Source organism: Mesocricetus auratus, unplaced genomic scaffold (assembly GCF_017639785.1).
Source record: "Mesocricetus auratus isolate SY011 unplaced genomic scaffold, BCM_Maur_2.0 Super-Scaffold_6730, whole genome shotgun sequence".
Taxonomy (NCBI): domain Eukaryota; kingdom Metazoa; phylum Chordata; class Mammalia; order Rodentia; family Cricetidae; genus Mesocricetus; species Mesocricetus auratus.
The window spans coordinates 48,850,538-48,870,285 of NW_024429184.1; the positions used below are offsets into that span (position 1 = coordinate 48,850,538).

Sequence of the window (19,748 nt, forward strand, 5' to 3'; positions counted from 1 at the left end):
AGAATAGCATAATTTGGAGTTACTCAGGAACTGCCGAGAAGTACATTTTCTCAGAAATCAAGATGTTATTTTTGTATACTATATCACTTAGACAACTATATTTCCTTTGATGTAATCAATTTTTCAAAGTCAGATGGAACAAGCAACTGAGGTTCTGGACAAAAAGAAAATGTATTTTCTAAAGTATTCCAATAATACTTAAGTAGGGCAAAAAGTGAAAATTGTTAAGTGAGGCATTCTCTACATTTCTAACCATCCATTTGTGCTTATATTTCCGTATCCTAATTCAGCTACACAACTTATTTCTTGGTTTTGTTATGAAAGACAGCAATGAGACATTGAAGGGTTTTTTTTTTCCAGCAAGCTGTATTAAATAAAGAAACAAAGGATACTTGAAGTAGCACGTTAAGGTTGTTAGCTCAATATATGACCATGGAAGTAGACTGATGGATAATAGAAACATTAAGCATATTGGCATATTGGGCATGGGGAGGTGGCTCAGTGATTAACAGCACTTGTTTTTTTGCAGAGGACCTGCTTCATTTCCCAGGGCCCACATGGCAGCTTCAAACTGTGTGTAACTCCAGTTCAGAAGATCTCATGCCCTCTTCTGGCTTGCAGAGGCACTGCATGCACACACACACACACACACACACACACACACACACACACAGGTAAAAACACCCATACACATGAAGTAAAAATAAATAAATCATTTTTTATTTGCTTTTGTTTTTCAAGACAGGATTTCTATGTGTATCCCTTGCTGTCATGGAACTCGTTCTGTGGACCAGGCTGGTCTCAAATTCAGAGATCTGCCTGCCTCTGCTTCCTGAGTGCTGGGAGTAAAGGTATGGGCCACCACTGCCCAGATAATAAATCATTTTTTTAAGATGAAGTCATGTATGTTAATTTACTTATAAAATGTTTTGTTTGTTTTTAATTTGGATTTTGCTATAAGACAAAGAACCATTTTTATGCAGACAATGTGAAGAATGCCAACTTCTCAAGAACATACAAATCAAATTGTGAAGGACAGGTATTTTGAGGTCTACAAAGGATACCGAAAAAATATGAAAATAGCCTCTGTTGGTACTGATATCAATCTCTTGGGGGTAAAGTCTTGTTATTAATTTCTTATCTTTCTTGGTTGGAATAGCTTGGATGTTTTCCACATCACTGTATGTGAATAAAATGATACATTGGTATAGCACTTTGGGGTAGGCAGAAAAGGTAATGCAGATTAGAGGATGCTACAGGTCGTGGCATCCTGAGGGCTGTGAGATGAACATCTCTCCACCTTGTAGCCCACAGGAGGAACAGCTGTGTGCTTTGGCACACCAGCTGAGATGCTTTGGATTTAAAAATAAATGTGTCAAGTATTTTCCCATTAGTTTATTTTAAATGAATATTTAAAAAGTCCTTTTCTTAAATTCCTGCTCTGGGCTTACACTTGACAGTATTACTTGATTCCTAAAAGTTAATGGGGGCTGTTTTCACTTTTGTTTATGTCTAAAAAGAACATCTATCAATTTATATGGGTTTATGCAATAAGCACTTTCTATTTAAGCAGAGTGCTTTTCTCCTGTGTCTATAACCATATCTACAGAGGTGGGAATCACTCTCTGCCAGCCCTTTGGATCTGAGGTGAGTCTTTCAAGTCCCAGCAGACTGCTCAAGTCTTTGCTTTAGGGGCCCTTTGATGCCAAGCCACAGCCTTGCCACTGGCTTCCTCTATTCCTCAGAGGCAGAGTCTTGGTGCTCTCACAGTGCCCATGAGTTGATTTAAAGGTAACATTTATTTTCTTGTTTGGAGTCGATTCTTCCCTAGTTCTGTTAAGTGCTTATACTGTAATAATTATATACCAGTGGATAAGTATGTAGGAAAAACCCAAAACTAAGAATAAGGAAAAGGGAAAGGAAGGGAAAATCGTTAAAACATTAAGTAATCTTTTTCATTTGACATCAATGAGATAGATTTTTGCCCATCTTTCCTAAACTATCTCTGCAAGTGGGCAGTTTTCATGGTTCTAAGCTGGAGTGTTTGTTTTTTTGGTGAGGTTTTTGAAGTCATGTTCTACTGAGGTTTCTTCTGAGCGCAGCTCTGCTTTCTGTTTTGTTTGTAAAGAGCCTTTCCTTTTTTCCTTCCTGCTGCGTTTCCACATTTTCAAACCACTCCTGTGTTTAGTGCAGCCTCTCTGTGGCGATCGACAGGGTCAGCGGTGTCCAGCTGCTACCGATTTGAACCAATTACTGTCTCCACAGTCCTTCCTGAAAGTAGCCTCACCAAGAACAGCAGCGGCCACTTCCTCAACACAGAGGCTGCACTGCCCTCTGGAAGCAGACGGATTGAGTAAAGTAATTTCCCCCACTTGATTACTCAGTTCTAAAGATAGGCTTCAGGAAATATCTCTTATCAGCATTTATGTAAACCGATTCACAAAAATTTCATCTATTACACTTGCAAAAACCAGGACCATTGTATACAACAATTTAAAGAAGCAACTTATAGGTACTTTGGATCATATTTTCAATTTAGCTGGAGCTCAAAATAGTTGTGACCTCAGCCCCTGTGCCCTCCTCATGACTGACGTGCTTCTCTTTGTTGGCCAGGTGAGGAGTACTTTTCTACCTGTGCAGGGGCCTTCTCCTTGCAGCCTGCTTGTTCTGCTCAGTAGGTAAGAGCATCTTACCCTTGGGTAAGAAAAGTATATGGATACTTGCATTTTATTTACTCATGGATTGGTGGGGATACAAACGCCACAGTGCAGATGGGAAATCGAAGGACAACCTGTGGAGCCCACTCTCTCTACCACCATGTGGGGCTGAGGGATTGCACTCAAGCCTTCACATGTTGAGCTAGCTCGCAGGCCAATTATTCTAAAAATTAAAATCCTTCCCATTTCTCCCTAAAATGAGGTTTTTCTCCCTTCCTCAGCCTCTGCAATTGAGTTTTCCACCCTAGAGTCCATAAATAGGTCAGAAGATATTCATTATTGTAAGAGACTATGCTTCATTGGTTATCATATTCCTAAACTGCATGTGAATCCAAATTATTAAATTCATTCTAGTGACTGGTGTTAAAATGTTCATTGCTAATATAAGGCTAAGAACTCATAAGTTACACCCAACCTAGGACATAAGCTGCAGTGTTAATTGCTTAAAGCACATACTTGATGTGCATGATTTTGCCTGTTTCCACCCTTTTTTCCCCCTTCCCCTAACAGGTTTCTGAGGCTCTGAGTGATTTATTCAGCATGCACTACAGATATCACACCATTAGAGTAAATCAGAGGATCTGGAGTGCTGGAGTGAGATTACTGGTCCTTAACCTTCCAGGTCTCTTCAAATATTGTGAACTATGCTAATGAATTAGAATCTAATCATGAATATCACTGAAGTCTTAGCTGTGGATACAGGTCAGTGATGTAGTGCTTGCCTAGCATGCACAAAGCTAGCTAGCTATTCTTCAGGGCAGTCGCAAGACAAAACAAAGCAAGCAGACACAAAACCAAAATGAAACAAAACTAAACTCTCCAAACCCTCAGCTCTGTTTCCTTTCTCTCTTTAAAATGTCTTTTGTCCCAGTGACCTACTGGACGGGGACTAGCCTCCTAAACTATCTCAAGTTTTAGAAATTCATGATGAGATTACAGAGATAACCCAAAGGACGTGAGTAACCTCTCTTGAAAAACAAAATTGTTTTAAAGTCTAGAGTGGAACAACCCCAAATGTAAAGCAGACGGCATGTGATACAGTGAGTCATGCATCTCGGCATTAATAGCCAAGTTCAGTTTGGATAATTGTAAGCTTTAATTTTAGAAAACCTACAAAAGAAAATAGTGTGTATGTATGTTTTGGGGGTGGGGGTGGTCCCTGTAAACACCATGACCCACATGAGGCAAGAAGGGAACCCAGTTCAACATAACTTACTTAGCCTTTGTTGGTTCTAACTTCTAGAGTCTGAGGCCAGGCTGCCTATTTTAGACATGTTGTATAGCACAATTTTGGAGCTCCCTGGTGACAAAGATCCCAACCCCATGTGCTCAACAAAGCTTAAGGTGTGACTACATTGGAACTCTTTTGCAAAGATTTGTGAGCTCTTCAATAAAGATTGATTCTATAGCTTAAGGGCGTAGGGCCTGGTGTGGTCTCAGTATACAGATGGCTTATAAATAGAGGTCACAAAGCTGTGAAGTACATGTGGCATGTCCCCTAAGCTTGGGTTATATTGACTGAGAAGCAATGCTCAAGATAAATGCTAGGGAGGAAGGAAGAGTCTGAGATAAATATAATAGTCTCAAGATTCTGGTATGGCCTGGCCTTACATGTAGCACAGAATACCTATTAACTCCATCCATTCTCAGCTTTCTAGGTGGAAATATGGTATACACATCCCTTCCATTGAGACAAGTCTGAATGTTTAGCATTCCTGGTTTCCCTAGTGCTAACTGTGGGCACAGGGACCACAATTGCCCTTTACAAAATAGAAATGTGTAAATTATTGAAAATAGGAAATTATTGCCCCAAAGGTAAGGAAAATTGGGTTGGTATATAGTGGTAGAGCATATGTTTAGCATATAATATCAATTCCCGGGATTGACAAAATACATGTTAATGATGACTTTCACTTCTGAAGAGCAAGATTAGTATTAGTGGCTCTGAAACAGTCAAGTTATTGTTCGTAAGCCATATGCTGTGTTATTGTTGCTGATAAGAAGACATGGACTATGCTGTTTGTAAGAAATCCATGTGCATGTTATTGTTTATAAGGAAGTCACATGCATGCCACGGTTTGTAACTAAACACTAGTACAACTAGTCTTGCAGGGTCTGAAGTCAACTATTATTGAAGAGCTCCTTCTATACTTTCCATGGGGTCAGTGGGCACAGGTTTTAAATGTCACTTGTGAATCTGGTAGACTCGCAATTGTCCAAGGAGTATCTCCTTTTTAAAATACTGATACCCACAGTGGTCTTACATTGATCTTCTTATTGTTTATCTTCCTTCTCTAAAAATAGTTCCAATTGACTTTTCCTAGTATAAGCATACAGACATCATCCTTGCTGAGCCACTCTCTAGTGGGCTGGACTTCAGTCAGTAGTCAAGCCTCCAGGCAGTGGTAGAAACTGGAAAGCAAATCACAAGGTGACAAGGGCGGAAAAGCAGCTGGGAAATAACTGATGAGAACTCAAGTTGAAAAATGAAGATGTGAAGAAGAAACGATCTAGGAAAGAAGATTTGGCCCTTATTGTAAGTTTTTCATTTTCTTCTTGTGTATATATGACATGTTTTAAGACTATGTTGTCATTCAAAAATGACATCAGAACTCCTGGACTCAACAGTTGTAAAGCATAAAGGATGAATCACTTAGAATGAAGTCCTCTTATAAGGTCATAAATACTTCCTAGCAGTGTGTGTGTGTGTGCATGCGAGAGCACATGTGCTTTTGTACTTCCAAATAGAGAAAAAGATGATTAAAAATGAATGATACTATGGTTTTCACAACAGAGAGAATTCTGGTTGAAAGTAACAAGGCCAAACAGATAAATCAGCTGATCTACAATCCAATGCATCCCATATCTTTCTTTTCTGTGGATCTAAAACATTACTTACAGCATTTCAAAGTGATAATCCTGATTGCTAATATTAAGGAAGCCTTCAGAGCTGATCAACATGCAGTCAGCAATGTCTGAAGGTTTCTCTTATTCTCCATGTTATGCTATACTACCACTATGCGGGCAGCCAGCAAGATGGGGCACATTGGACTGGTTGCTTCAGACTGGTTAACTAAATACCTTCATTGCTGAAAACACAATCCTTAAATTAAGTTTACCTAGATTCAGGCCACCTCTATTGTCTCATTCATTGTTGTGCATTCTGAAGCACCAGAACATATTAAACGATGATTTCTTTTTAGACGTTCAGTAAACGTCTTGACATGTTCAACTGCTAAACCTCACTCCAGTCCTAACAGGTTCCTGACCACAGACAGTTGGAAGGAGATCCTGTGAAGTCATGATGGTAATGCTAACAGGAGTGAGGAGTGACAAGGTGTGAGTAGTCTTCAGGGACAAGATGTTAGTAGTCTGCACAAGGTATGAATCAGCAGATAGACTGGCTGCTGATTGGAAGGAATCTGGGGAGTGGAACTCACTAGACTATATTACTCCAAGATGAGGTACAGCAGATGACAGAGATGGAAACTGAATGGTTAAGGAAGTACTAGAAGCAGGATAGGGAAAAGAATGGTGAAGGTGACAGTTACAAAAAATAGAAGTATCCAGGTGTAGTGGCATATGTTTGTAATCTGAATACTAGGATCCAAAGGCAGAAAGATCAAGGGCAAGTCTTGGCTCCATATCAAGACTGTCTCAAAACAAACACAAAGATAGAAATAAAAAGCCTACCCAGCAAACCGGAACTCCTCACAGAGAATAGGAAATAAATTCTAGTCTTCTTGCTTGCTATGGTTCAGTCTCTTCTTACGACTCAATACAATCTACTAACTATAAGCTCCTATAAAGTAAAATAAAATAATCAAGTTATATATGTCCAATATCTAATGACCTAGAATAAATGCCTCCATTTCAAAAAATGAAGGACAGGAAGTTATAAAAGAAAAACTGAATCCAAGAAGGGAAAATGCCAACCACTGTTTCCCCATATCCAGCATTTGGGGTTCATGATAGAATTATTTGGGTTCCAGTGGCCTTTGGAATTCTTGCCTCTCCCATTCTGAAGCCTAAAACATCTATGATTGATCCCCCCTCACTGGTTCCATTCTGTCTATAACTTGATTCAGCAGATATCCCATAATCCTGGCATCTACAACATCCTAGGGCCTCCATCAGAACTTGCCCTTTGCCTTCCTTTCATACAGTTGTCTCTCAAGACCTCCTCGTGGGGAATATAGTCCTGTCAAGTACTGCTTGGCCTCAAAAGCTTTCTAGATCCTTGGTGCTATGTTCCCTGGGTCCATCACGCTTATATATTACATACATGCAAACTGATTTCTGCCTCTCAACCTTTGGTCCATTGTCGCAGCAGCATCTCTCTGTACCTTTGAGGCTGCACATAAAAAACAAGAAAACCCAAATAGTTCCCCAGGAATGATTTTGAGTATAGAGTCCCTTCAGTTCTCCTAGTATTCTCAGCTCAAATATACTCTTTTCAAATTAACTTTGATTTTCACAGATGGGATCCTTTGACCAATTGGATCTGCCCTTGGGGCACCTTGTTAATTGTCACAGTGTAGAACAAGAGGGCCCTCTTTAATGGTGCTAATCTTTTTAGTAAATATCACAGTGTTGTCTACACCTACCTTGCCTGTAATTTCAAATTTGTTTGTACTCCTTTCCCCCCTAAGACATGTATTCATGTCTTTCTGTTCTTTTAGCTTCCTCTTACTATAGATAGACCTTGATAAAAGCGATGAGATGAGTAGTAACCATGATGTGGTCTGACATACTGTACTGAAATTTCTTCTACCAAGCAAACAGTCGATTTTCTTTGAATTCAGCTTTGGTCAGCTTTTCACGACACAGGCAGAATACAGCCAATTCTTTGAACAACATCACATGAATGACTTCTAGTTGAGTAGTCACTAGAGTGCTTCAGAAATCTCATGAGATGGGACTCTACAGTCTGGATTTCTCTTAGCATTCTGCCTTTTCAAACTCTTATCAGAATGAATCATTAAGCACTGCTTAGAAGATTCCAGGGATGTTCTAATTCATAATTTCCCAAATCTATTTCTCACCCATGAATTGCATGATCAAGTGTATCATAGCAACTTCAGTATCAATTTTCTGTAATAGTTGCTTTGTTGTGTTGGCTGTCACAAAATACCCAATGAAATGACTTAGAGAGGGAAGGGTTTATTTTGACTCACAGTCTGAGAGTACAGTCCACCATGGTTGAGAAGGTGTGATGGCATGTGCATGAAGCATCTGGGTATATTGCATCTGCATTCAGGAAGCAGGTACTTAGCTTTATTCTTAGTTCAACAAATCATTATTTTTCCTTATACGTATACATCATTTTTCTATAGAAAAAATGTGTAGCCAAGCTGTTCTTTGTGTTGCCAACTCACAAAAAGGTGATATGAAGACCTATTATTAATTATGAAAGCTCAGCTTGTCCCACTAGCCCTTATAACTTAAGGTAACCCATTTGTATTCGTCTAACTGTTGCCACATGGTTTTTGCCTCTCCTTCTGATGTCATGCTCTCTGTGTCCCACAGATACCTCTGCCTTTCTTCTTCCCAGAGTGCTCTCTGTCTAAAAGTTCCTGGTATATCTCCTGCCTAGCTATTGGCCATTTAACTTTTTATTAAATCAATCACTGATACATCTTCGCAAAGTGTAAAGGAATATTCCACAACAAAATATTGTGCTCCTTAGTTTATGCATGCTACTCTGAATAATGTGTTTATATACTTGTTAAATATGCTCATAAAAATGATGTTCAAATTATCTCTGTGTGTTTCTTTCAGTTTTATTTTTACAATTGTTTCATGTGTGTGTGTGTGTGTGTTTCATATCTAAAGGTTAAAGGCAATATTGTAGTACTAATTTTGTAGTACTAAGTTCCTTTCTTCTACCAAGTGAGCTCCCAGAGATTGAACTCAGGTAGTTAGGACTGACAGGAAGCTCCCTTACCTACTGAATAATCTTGTTGACTGGCATGTCTAATTCTTGAAGCACAGCAAATACAGATTACATTTAAGAACCCTCTTTCTACTTAAAGAAAAGATTGGGAAGGTATTTTTGTATTTTCTTTTTTCTGAGTATCCCTTCCCACTAGTTCTAGGCTTTGTGAAGCAGCCATACTAAATCTGACTTTTTTCTTCTGAAGAAACAAAGTATAATTAGTGGAATTTTCTTCTTGAAAAAAGTGTGACAGAACCACAGGTATAAACATCTATATAGTTTCTGTATCTCTGTCTCTCTCTCTTTCCACCCATCCATCTCTCATATGTACACATATATATACATATATATATATATATATATGTATTTGTGAGAATTCAATTTATCACACATTTAGCAACACTAACATCCTGGGAATCTGTCCTTTCTCAGGCTTACCAATCCAAGTGTTTTGAGGTTAAAAGAAGACAACATTACCCCCAAATGTGCTGTGTGTTTTTTTTTGTGAATGCATGGAAGGAACATACAGCTAAAACATAGAGCAGATACTCAGTGTTTGAGCTTGGGCAAACGAATGGTAAAGGAAGAGTGAAATACTTGTTTAGGCATGGTTTTTAACATAACTAAATGAGAGTAAAAAAATGCTACAGGATAAATTAAAATGAATATGCAAGGCCAGTGAGTATTGATACATAAACTTGAAAAAATGAAAAAGGTTTGCTGGAAATAAGAATGGACTGCTTTGTTTCAAGTTTAGTTTATTGGGCTTCCAGGGGACATGCGATTCCTGGAAAGGAGATATGACTTACTTTTGTGTAATCTAGATAATGTAAGACACAATGCCTTTTCCTTCTTTAATAACTTCCTTTCAACTGTGTAATTTTCTGCATCCGAGGCCTCATTACTGGCCTATACAATTGGAATGTAACTGTTGATTTTAGTTCGATGTCTCTGGGAGATGCATTCTGCTATCCACACAATATTTCTCATCTCTTGCTCCTTCAACTTTACATATGCATAAAACACACCATAGTGGAATTGCCTGTTGAATGCCAGCACATTCATTTGCACCTAAAGAAGGGAAAAGATGACATGGATCATCAGCTTGTCTAGAATATGCTACAGTTATGAAGTAATAAACAAGCTAGAAATATTTTCTTCTTTTATGGTGCTTATTTATTCTTAAGTAATATGTAAATTAAATCAGTAGTGGGAGTAGAGGTAACTTACACATTTTAAGGAAGTGTCACATGGACAGATATGGAAGGTGTCAACTTAAAAAGTAAATTTATGGACTCACAAGATGGGCTTCACATCCTAGTACTGCTAGCAGAAAGGTATGTTCAGGTAAATGCATGTTTAACTTTGTAGTATTATTTATCTTGCTTTCAGTTGGTGGTCTAGCCTAATTCCTGTAAAGTATTCCTTCCTGGCCGCAGTTTCAAAAAAATTGAAGAGATATTTAAGGCTCTCTTTCTCTCAGGGCAGTGTGACAGTGTTCTGGAATTCAGACTGACACTGTGAGCTTTTTTTAGGTGCTCTGTAGCTACAGTCCATTCAGTTGAATTGCTTTGTTCTACAAAATTAAGTAAGCAAAAGAAAATTAAGTTTCTCAAAACTAGAATTAAATTGCAAATTGGACATTTTTTTTCATTTTGCTCCACTTTGATATTAGGAAGGAAAGAAAGCTGAAGAGGTACACAGTCCATCCTGCTGTTCTGCAAACCCTAAGCAACACAGTGCCAAGGGCAGGCTGCCCCGATGTGTACAGTAGACGCTGCTCATTTTTCCAGGGAAACGCAGCTTCCTTGACTGCCCCTTTGTGATGTTGGTGTAGCCTGTGTAGTTTTCAAGATCCCTAATATGTTGGGTTATTTGCCTTGTTTCTTTCTACGAAAGTGGGCTGTTGGAAAATACCCAATGTCTGGGTACAGCCAAGTTTCCAAGCTGCATAAAGTGGCATCCCAACCCTGAAGTCTGGTTCTATATTAAGTCAGTCAGGTAGGCATGGGTGGACCAATGGTTTCCATCAAGTGAATATACTAGAAAAAGTCTCTAGATATGTGGAAACAAACTCAATTTGGACAAAAATAAAAATTTTCTTCATTAAATAGTGCAGTAGCTAAGGACCTGACTCCAATTGACTAAGTAATCTGCCATTTTAGGGAAAGGGAATAATCTAGACTATGGGTTTCTATATGAATAATTCTCACATTGGCATAATTGTGCTTGCATTTTAACTACATATAAACCCTTCCTGCAGGTGACAAGGATTAAGGAGTGAGAGGAACCGAATTGAGAAGAGCTGGTATCTGTGAGGACATTCTTGCTTTTCTTTTGTAGTTAACTATGGAAAAGCCGCTTCTAAAGCTTTCACTAAACACACTCAGCACAGGAAAATTCATGTGAAATTATATATGAGCTTCAAGAATCTGACCCTCTCAGGGAATGATAAAATACAATGTTTACTGAAAAGCATCTGTTTTCCCAATGAAATATAAAAAAGAGACTCCAAGTGAGAAAACATTTAAAACCCGTGATAACAACAATAAAAGCATATAAACTATAATATTTCCACTTCTGCCATACCTCTCGCTCATAGAAAACATCTTCCAATGTCTTTCCCCCACTGCCACCTACAGCTTCAAACAAAGGCTTGTAAACCTTAAAAACAAAGGAAAGAGCATAAATGTAAAGGTTATCTCATTTCTTACAAGTGCATTTAAATACATTTTCTTAGCAATATAGATACTGGTGTGTGTGTGCGTGTGTGTGTGTGTGTGTGTGTGTGCTGTAAAGGAGTTTTGTACAGAAGGGCTGAATGCCTTTGATCAGGCCCTTCACTTCCTAACACCTCCCATCGTCCCCCCAAATCCAATCAACCAAAAAAGATGAATGAAATTCTCACTTTCTCACTTGTGGGCTGAATGGGCTATAAGCACAGGGACAAAATACATTTTTCCTCAATGTGCTTTGCCATTTTCACACATAAAACATTGAACTTAGTGAACTCATGCAGTTTGACAAGTAGAGGTTTGTGAGTTCCTTGAGATGACAACTTATACACCTCATGGAATTGCAAGTGCAGAAAGAGTGGAAACTGGGGAGAAGCTCAAACTTCTTTTCTAAGTGCTTTGGCCTATGCGTGTTTGAAAAACACATCATCAACTCCCATTGTAGGTTGCAGGTAGAGTGGTACAAGTTGACAGAAAGAAATGGTTAGCACTCAGCCATTGTAGAATCTGACTTTTCATTCCCTTAGAGAAAGAAAAACAAAACAAAACAAAGTATATTATCAGGTTAGGCAGATTAGGCATTGATTTGCCAGCCCACCTTCTTAACTACTCTCAAGATTCTAGAATGCCAGCCTCTCAGGTTAATACCATGAACTTGTAATATTGGTTGTCACTCTCATATTGCAGGTATCATTCCCTACATATCAAAGACAGTCATCACTTAGAAGTCTAGAGTGGTATGTCCTGGAAGATATCAGAACTTAATGTGTAGAATTATATTTCAGCCCACATATTAGCTTCAAATATGCTGGCCCCAAACTCTTTTTGGAGCTCAGAAAATTTCATCAAATAACTACATCTGTTAAAAACAAAACAGAAATGTGAGTTACAGGTGTACAGGCTAATTTCTCAAGATGGAGACTAGTAAAATATAGAGAAACTCAAATTTTAACATTATACTAAAGACTTACCCACACTTATAGATGAAATGCTAAGACTGTTTATGGATACTGTTTGCTGACATTTTTACTGGAAGGATTCGGAAACCCACAAGGAGACATCAGGGTTACTCTTAAACAGAGGAAGTAAGTGGCAGGATATACACGTGACTACCCACAAATCTGAGGAAGTGGATCTGGGTGAGAAGACTAGCCACGTGTGAGGAACTTCAGCCCATCTCAGAATGCTGAAGGCAGGAGGAGGAAAAGCAAGTAAGCGGTTCTGTTCCTCTCCCAGTTCCTGCCACTCAGCAAAGGGGTTGGGAAACCCACACATATCCCATATTCTCCTGTGGTCCCTATAGATGTTCTGTCATGACTCTGTTTCCCCAGTGGGTGCTTGAAAGGAACACTGGGGTCAGGCTGTTTAGGAACTTTGACATGAACTTTCATGTCCAGGAACTTTCATGCCCCAGCCTCTTGGGGGAAGTTGCTTTATAAGGTACTTCAAGACGTGCTCAGATAACACTCCTGGGAGATTTAAACAAGGGCTTTCTTGGCAGGACTCTTAAAAGACACCAGCTTGGACTGGAAACTTAAAGTGTTTCTCTAGGAGGCATAATTACAGCAAGAGGCACTGCTTGCTGCCATCTGGCTATCACTTGGGATGAGGTGTCTAAATGGATGTGTGAGCTTCTAAAGGGCCCAGGCTGAAATAATGCAAAGCACTCAGGGTGCTGGGGAAACCACTTACTCCATAATTATCTGCTACTCTCTTCATCTGCTCAAAGTCTTCAGCTTGAGCTAACAAGTGCAGCCCCTCAGGATAGAGCTTGCCGCAGGTGGGGAAGAGGGTCTCCCTGTCTTCTTTGCTCAGTTCAGTGCCAAATGAGTTCAGGGTGATGATTAAAGCACGTCTGTCGGCCTCAAACTGAAAGAGAAAGACAGGAAAGCAGCAAGCTAATAATCTCTTACACCAAATGCTACATGCAGAATTACATCCCTGAAGTGATCTACTTTCCATGTCTAATTACAGTGTAGGCGTGTGTTACTAATGTCCCTTTAGTGTTCCCTTGAAAGGGAGTAATTTGTTTGCTGGGGGAAGATTGCACAGCCCTGTGATGGCCTATGACTCTCGGAATCCCACCAAGCTTTACTTCCCAGGCTTCCTGCAACGGGCTAGTCACATGTTGCTCTCATGTAGGCCACCAGGGTAAGAAATGTGTTTTCCATAAAAGTGATAACAATGCCACTAAAATGCAGCCATGGAGGGAATAAGGCAATGCAAGTAAAAATGTCTGCAGGGTGTTTGGACAACAAAAATGTGCAATGTTACATATTACTAATCCCTTCTAATTGCTCATGTCACTATTGCTGGTGTTATTATTATTGTTTGTGGCTGAGGATCCAATGTTAGTTCCTGTGGTGGCAGCCAGACTGCCCCAGCCATGCAACCCACACACTTAAAAAGTGTCCATCAGTCAGTTCTCTATTTTTGTTCTCTTGCTTGTTCTATGTCTGTCTGCCTGCCTCTCTCATGTCCCCACTCTGAGACAGCTTTTTGATCTTTTACTATCCTTATCCCTCCTCTCCCAATAAACCTCTTTTACTAACCCTGTTGCATATGGTGTGTTCTTAGTGGCATACCTTGGTGGGGCCCATCAAAGGCACCCACTTCACAGCATTTCATCCAATCTAGGGCCTCATGCATGTCATACTAGCTCTAAAGTCATGTCCCTAGCCCTACTTGTTTTATAGAATTAAACTTTATACTATAGATCTTCTTTATTTTCATAGCTTTGGATTTTTAATGATCCACTATAACACAAATTAATAAAAACCCAGAGATAGATATTGGGGGTCAAGCTGATGGTCAGAGAAGCAAAACAGTCAGCCACTAGCTCTTACCTTTACCTCAGACTGAAAGGGCGGCCCCCTCCTCAAGGTGGCTAAAGACTAAATCTTTCCACCAAACCTCAGATTGCAATCCTGTCTCCACCAAGCCTCAGACTGCAATCCCAGACTCCTGCCTTTTCCTTTTATACCTCTTACGTCCTGCGATTTAGATCCTGTGATCCCAAGTGCTGAGATCGAATTTGTGTGAGCTGTTTCTCTTTAGGACTGGATGAATTTCATGTAGCTCTGCATGGCTTTGGACTAATGGAGATCCATCTGTTTGTCTCTAGAGTCCTGGAATTAAAGGTGTGTGCCACTATCGCCTGGCTGTATGGCTTGTGTCTAACTTTGCTTTCTGTACCCTTGGGCAAGCTTTAATAAACCATACATGATATATCACTACAATCCACCATCTCTGATTCTGTAGCTAAGAATCACGTGGCTTTGGGTGATTTATCTTTCTTGGAAGGCTTGATTCTTTATTATCCTTAAGTAGGTCAGTGTACTGATGACCTGTGTTGAATATCATAGGCTGATGAACTTCTATTCCATCAATCTTGTTTCCTATAATCACATTGTCTTTCTTGAGATTTCTTTCCTATTCCTTTGTTCTCCATGTTTCTGCTTTCTCTTAGTTTTCCTTATATCCACATTAATTATTCCATCTTCCTCTATTCTTTTTAATCCAGAAATATAAATATATATATTTCCTGAAATATATATACTTTTTAATCCACTGGGTCCAATTTGTGCTTTCCATGTATGAATGGGTGTGGAGTCATCCACTGGGGCAATGGGGAACCTATCAGTGGCCATACCACACTCTTATAGAAAAGTAACTCTCTCTTCTCCAGCAGCCACATCTACCACCAATAGATCCTCAGCTAGGGGTTGTGCTCATGTACTCTTCTCTACCCAACCCTGAGATTTTAAACTGAGATGATCTCATGCAGGTCTTGTCTAGGTAACCACAGCTGCTGTGAGTTCATATGTGTAACAATCATGTCATGTCCAGAGGACAGCATTTCATTGTACTCCTCCCTCTCTACTGGTTCTTATTCCTCCTAGGCCTCTTTCCACTCCCCCCAAGGGCCCCTCTTCTTCTTATCTGGATATTGTTGGGCTCAGGAACTCCTCCCCAGGTCCTTGAAGTACTTCATGCTTACCATGTCATTCTAAAGTCTGCCACTGTACTTTTCCATTCCTTACTCTTAACTCTTGGAAGAGCCCTGTTGTTTTTATTCGTTGTTCATTTTTGGAGTCAATGCCTGTCACATAGGATTATTCTAACTATCTACTGAATCTAACAGATAAACCTGTCTGATTTCATCACTTCTGATTCTCTACAATATTTTCTACTGTGATGCTACTTGAAGTCGTGGCTCAGTAGCTTTGACATCAGTGAAAGTTGACTAAAAATGCAGAGTCTCAAGCCACAGTCCAAAGTGAAACCTACTGAACCACACTGCCTTTTGAAAAGATTTCATGGCATTTCACCAGCTCAAAATAGCTGAACGGAATGACTCTGAGCTGTCTTTCATTACTTTCCACACTTACCAGCTAATAACAAAGCCAGGCTTGCAACAGCTTTACTGGAGTGCTTTTGTTAGAACAGGTGTTTCTTATCATCAGGAGAGTGAGCGGTCCCACTGGTCCTTTTGATTGCTTTTATGGAAATTATGGGTGGGTCAGAAGCAGGGTAGCCTTATTTGGAAGCAAAGATGGTTACATTCTGGCTCCTGCATATAACCAGGCCTGTAAATCCCTTTAGAACTTCCAGGGATGAGAAGAACTGCAAATGCAATTGTTCATGGCAATGCGAATCCTTGAAACGAGAGTTAGGGTAGGGTAAGCAACAGGCAGGTAGTTGTCCCAGGTGTTCTTTCTAGTTGTAAGATGCTAGAAGTTTAAGGAAGGAACTATGACAGGGTAGGCAACATGACAGACATCAGAGGCCATGCCAGAGGAGGCTGCTGCTGGAGGGAGCACACGGCATTTGGAGGATGGTTACAAGTTAAACATCTAGGGAAGCCACTGGAAAATTGGGTAGAGAGGTAGATGGGGAGAAACCAGGAAGCATTTCACATGCCAGGTTAAGGAGAGGTGACTCTGACTGCCTATAATGGATTATCCAAATAACCCATTCATTTCCTATGCCTTGCCTTTATAATAACAAAGTTTATTCCTTATAGTTTATTCCTTAGCTTGTAAGCTCATGTTCCATCCCCTACCTCTGCATGCTGAAGCACTACCTGCACTGAGAGGGATGGGTTGTTCCCATCAAAAGCCCTCTTTATCATGACAAATGCTTCTGTTTCTGGCCTGCTTGGATATGTTTTCTTTTGAATTCTTTTTCTACTTTAGTCCTCTTTATTCATTTGGTCTGAGGGCTCTTGGTATGATGTGTAGCCTCATAGTGAACACCACTCTAATTTAAGATGTTTAAATAAGCCAGACAGTGGTGGCACATGCCTTTAATCCCAGCAGGTGGATCTCTGTGAGTTTGAGGCCAGCCTGGTCTACAGAGCTAGCTCCAGGATAGTTAGGGCTGTTACACAGAGAAATCTTGTCTCAAAAAATAAATATATAAATAAAAATAAAAGAATAAAATAAAATGTTTAAATATATTGTGCCTTGATCACCCCTAAGCACAATCTGACACAGCATTTCTTTTATTTTTTAAGAGGCTTAGAAAGCCACTGAGAGATGGGTGTTAAACATTAGGTGCAGTCCAGTCTGTGCCCTGGGTTGAATCCCAGCTTCTCTCAATGTCCACTCCAATATCCCATGGATCTATGGTTCAATCTTCTGTCAAGAGGACCTCTGAGCATGTGTGGGATCTATTGTGATATATAGCAAATTTAAAAGGGTGTTAATGTTAACTCCAGAGAAGTCACTGATGTGGTGTCCTGCACAAAATCAAACTCCTGTTCATTGTGCATTTTGAACTCTATTCTTTCTGGTGAAAGCTGAAATGGTGGAGGACTGCTTAGGTGGTCTTTGTTTCAGGTTTCTATGAGGATGATGTCACTATGAATAGAGCTATAATGAAATGTGTTCCAACCTACAGGGGATTCCTGCCTTTCAATGGTCCCTCCTTGGAGAGAATTTGAGTGGGTATTATAAGAATAATTATAGCCTATCAGTTGCTAGTAGTATACAAAATATTTAATGAATTGTAACTTACTTCCTACATATATACCAACATGAATCATAACCACACATTTATAGTTATTTTGTGTGGTTGATTTTTGTGTTGCCGGAGGTAGGACCAAGGTCACATATGTGTTAGGCAAGAGTTCAACCACTAAGCTACAGAGCTGGCTTCCAAGAAAAGACTTTCCTTAAGGCATCAAATGATACTGCTTATTGAATTTTCAGATAACTTCTGAGATGAAGAAATACAGCACGGTCAAAACAAGGACAAGTATGTAAGCTCATTTAGCAAAGACAGAACCCAAGGGTCCTTCTTACCTCAAGAATGGGGCACATGATTTCTGCCGTGACATCACCATGATCCTTGCAGAATTTATAGAATGCCTCAAGGTAAGACTTAGAAAGAAAGAAGATTACAAACAATGCAATGAGTAATTTTCCTTCTAGAAACTTTTAGGTCATCTTTTCATAGCTTATGAAATGCTCTAATGGAAACTGAATTGGGAGGATATGCCATAGTAAATTTAATGGAGATTTAATATACCTGAGACCCAGACTAAAAAGAGCTCCATAAAAGAACAAAATTGCACTTATCACAGTGTCTAATTACCTAACAAGAATTTACGAAGCTAATTCCAGCTATTCTAACAAGAGTGCCAAGTCCTTTGCTGAGCTCTGCAAATGATTTAGTAACTCTGATATTAAATCTCACAAGACACATTGGCTTTGACTATGTGAATATATTGGAGAAGCATAGCATAAGTTGTAAGGTTAGACTGCCTGGGTTTTTATTCCAGCTCTAATACTTTAACTCAATACTAAGTTATTTCTGCTACGGAAGCCTCATGTCTCTGCATCTTTCAGGCTTATATGAGGAGTAAGAATTGCACAAATCACAGTTTTGCTTCTAGATTGAGTGAGTTAAGGCCCATGAACTGCTTAGAACAGTATATTCTGTTAGTTATGTCTCAGGAATGCCTCCTTACAAGTGACTCCTTATAAAACAAAATGCCTATAATAAAATACCTCGAGAGGACTATAAATTTGATCTTAATACACTGTTTATGAACCACAGTGGCATATAGTAGTTTACTTTGTGAGAGTGTCCGCTAGAAAATTTTTCTTGCCTTATAATATATACTCTTACTCTAATGGTGGCCACACGATCCAGACAATCTGATGACCTTGCAGTGGCACATACGACATAGTGTTTACCAGTTGGTAATGATGGCACAGGTTCAAAATTGCATGGACAGATTAATTGTAAGATTCAAAGTTCTATAACAGAATCTGCAGCAGAGATGGACACTATACAACGGAATGCCTACTGTCTATGGTGATTACCTATGATACAGTTTACCCACAATTTATCTGCCTATTTACCATCGTCTAACCATCACTTTTTGCATTTAAGGCACTGTACATAGAGCAAAGGATAGGAGAAAGTGACATGCATGCATATAATTAAAATGAGCTCAAACAATCGAACTATACTCCAAATATGCATCACTTAACTACTGCAGAAGCTGGCCAATGGGAAAAGTAACTTTGTTAATGTTGACTCCACAAGGGAGGCCTTATCCCCTCTGAGGAGTGAATGGGAATGGGATGGGGGAGGTGGGGATTTGAGTAGGGGAGGGAGGTGGAACTGGGGTTGGTATGTAAAATTTAAAAAATTAAATAAAAAGGAACTCCGCTACGTTATATTATGCAATCAAGAAAATACATATGGGAAAACAATTACCTTGTATAGTTTATTGCGCAGTAATTCAATATTCAGTTCATCGAGAGTATTTTCAGACATACAGTCTTGGAAGAATGGAGCTGAAAGCAAAAGTATATGAATCACAAGCCAGACTACAAACTATAGGAATTAAGCATAGCACTACTACCCAGTGCTCACTGCTAATGAAAACTCTGTGGAGTAGCAATCCATACTGGGTAAGGCAAACATTGATTAGGAAGATAGAACTTGTGATTCATTAAGCATCTTCTGTGTGTGAATCCTAGACACTGCTTGCTGTACCAAACAACGAATACACTTTAGCTTATTTAATTTTCACAACCTTGGAAACAGTCATGTAAGGCTTGCTTTTTGCAATTCCTTCCTTATATGCTATCACAACCTTATAGCAGTATTTACTATCTGCAACCTAATTTATACCAGACACATTGTTTTATTAATGTTTAAATTCATTAAAAACTATTATAATACGATATGAAGTATGGAAATTGGGGTACACTAAATTGCCCAGTTCATTGTACTGGGACCTTGCAGAGCTTGACTTCAGATTCCAGCTCACTCATTCCAGAGTCACCTTGTTTCTATCTGGCTGTAATATCTAAGCCACAGGTTCATAAAGGTGAC

General features: G+C 39.4%; 1 protein-coding gene and 1 long non-coding RNA gene across 2 annotated transcripts in view; one reads left to right on the forward strand and one right to left on the reverse strand.

Moving 5' to 3' along the window:
- Positions 1 to 2,611: 2,611 nt before the first annotated feature.
- Positions 2,612 to 11,112, forward strand: LOC121138741. The gene is made up of 3 exons (XR_005875601.1): positions 2,612 to 2,678; positions 5,042 to 5,253; positions 10,919 to 11,112. It is a non-coding gene; the product is annotated as an uncharacterized LOC121138741 (long non-coding RNA).
- The window catches only part of Atp6v0d2 (ATPase H+ transporting V0 subunit d2), a 39,581-nt gene continuing 29,229 nt past the window's right edge, over positions 9,397 to 19,748 (reverse strand). Inside the window, exons 4-8 of the mRNA XM_005066809.4 lie at positions 19,125 to 19,204; positions 17,699 to 17,776; positions 13,083 to 13,259; positions 11,245 to 11,319; positions 9,397 to 9,726 (exon numbers count right to left, since the gene is read on the reverse strand). Of these exons, the coding sequence (XP_005066866.1) occupies positions 9,565 to 9,726; positions 11,245 to 11,319; positions 13,083 to 13,259; positions 17,699 to 17,776; positions 19,125 to 19,204 (572 nt within the window). The 3' untranslated portion in view covers positions 9,397 to 9,564. The remainder of the gene's footprint in view (positions 9,727 to 11,244; positions 11,320 to 13,082; positions 13,260 to 17,698; positions 17,777 to 19,124; positions 19,205 to 19,748) is intronic.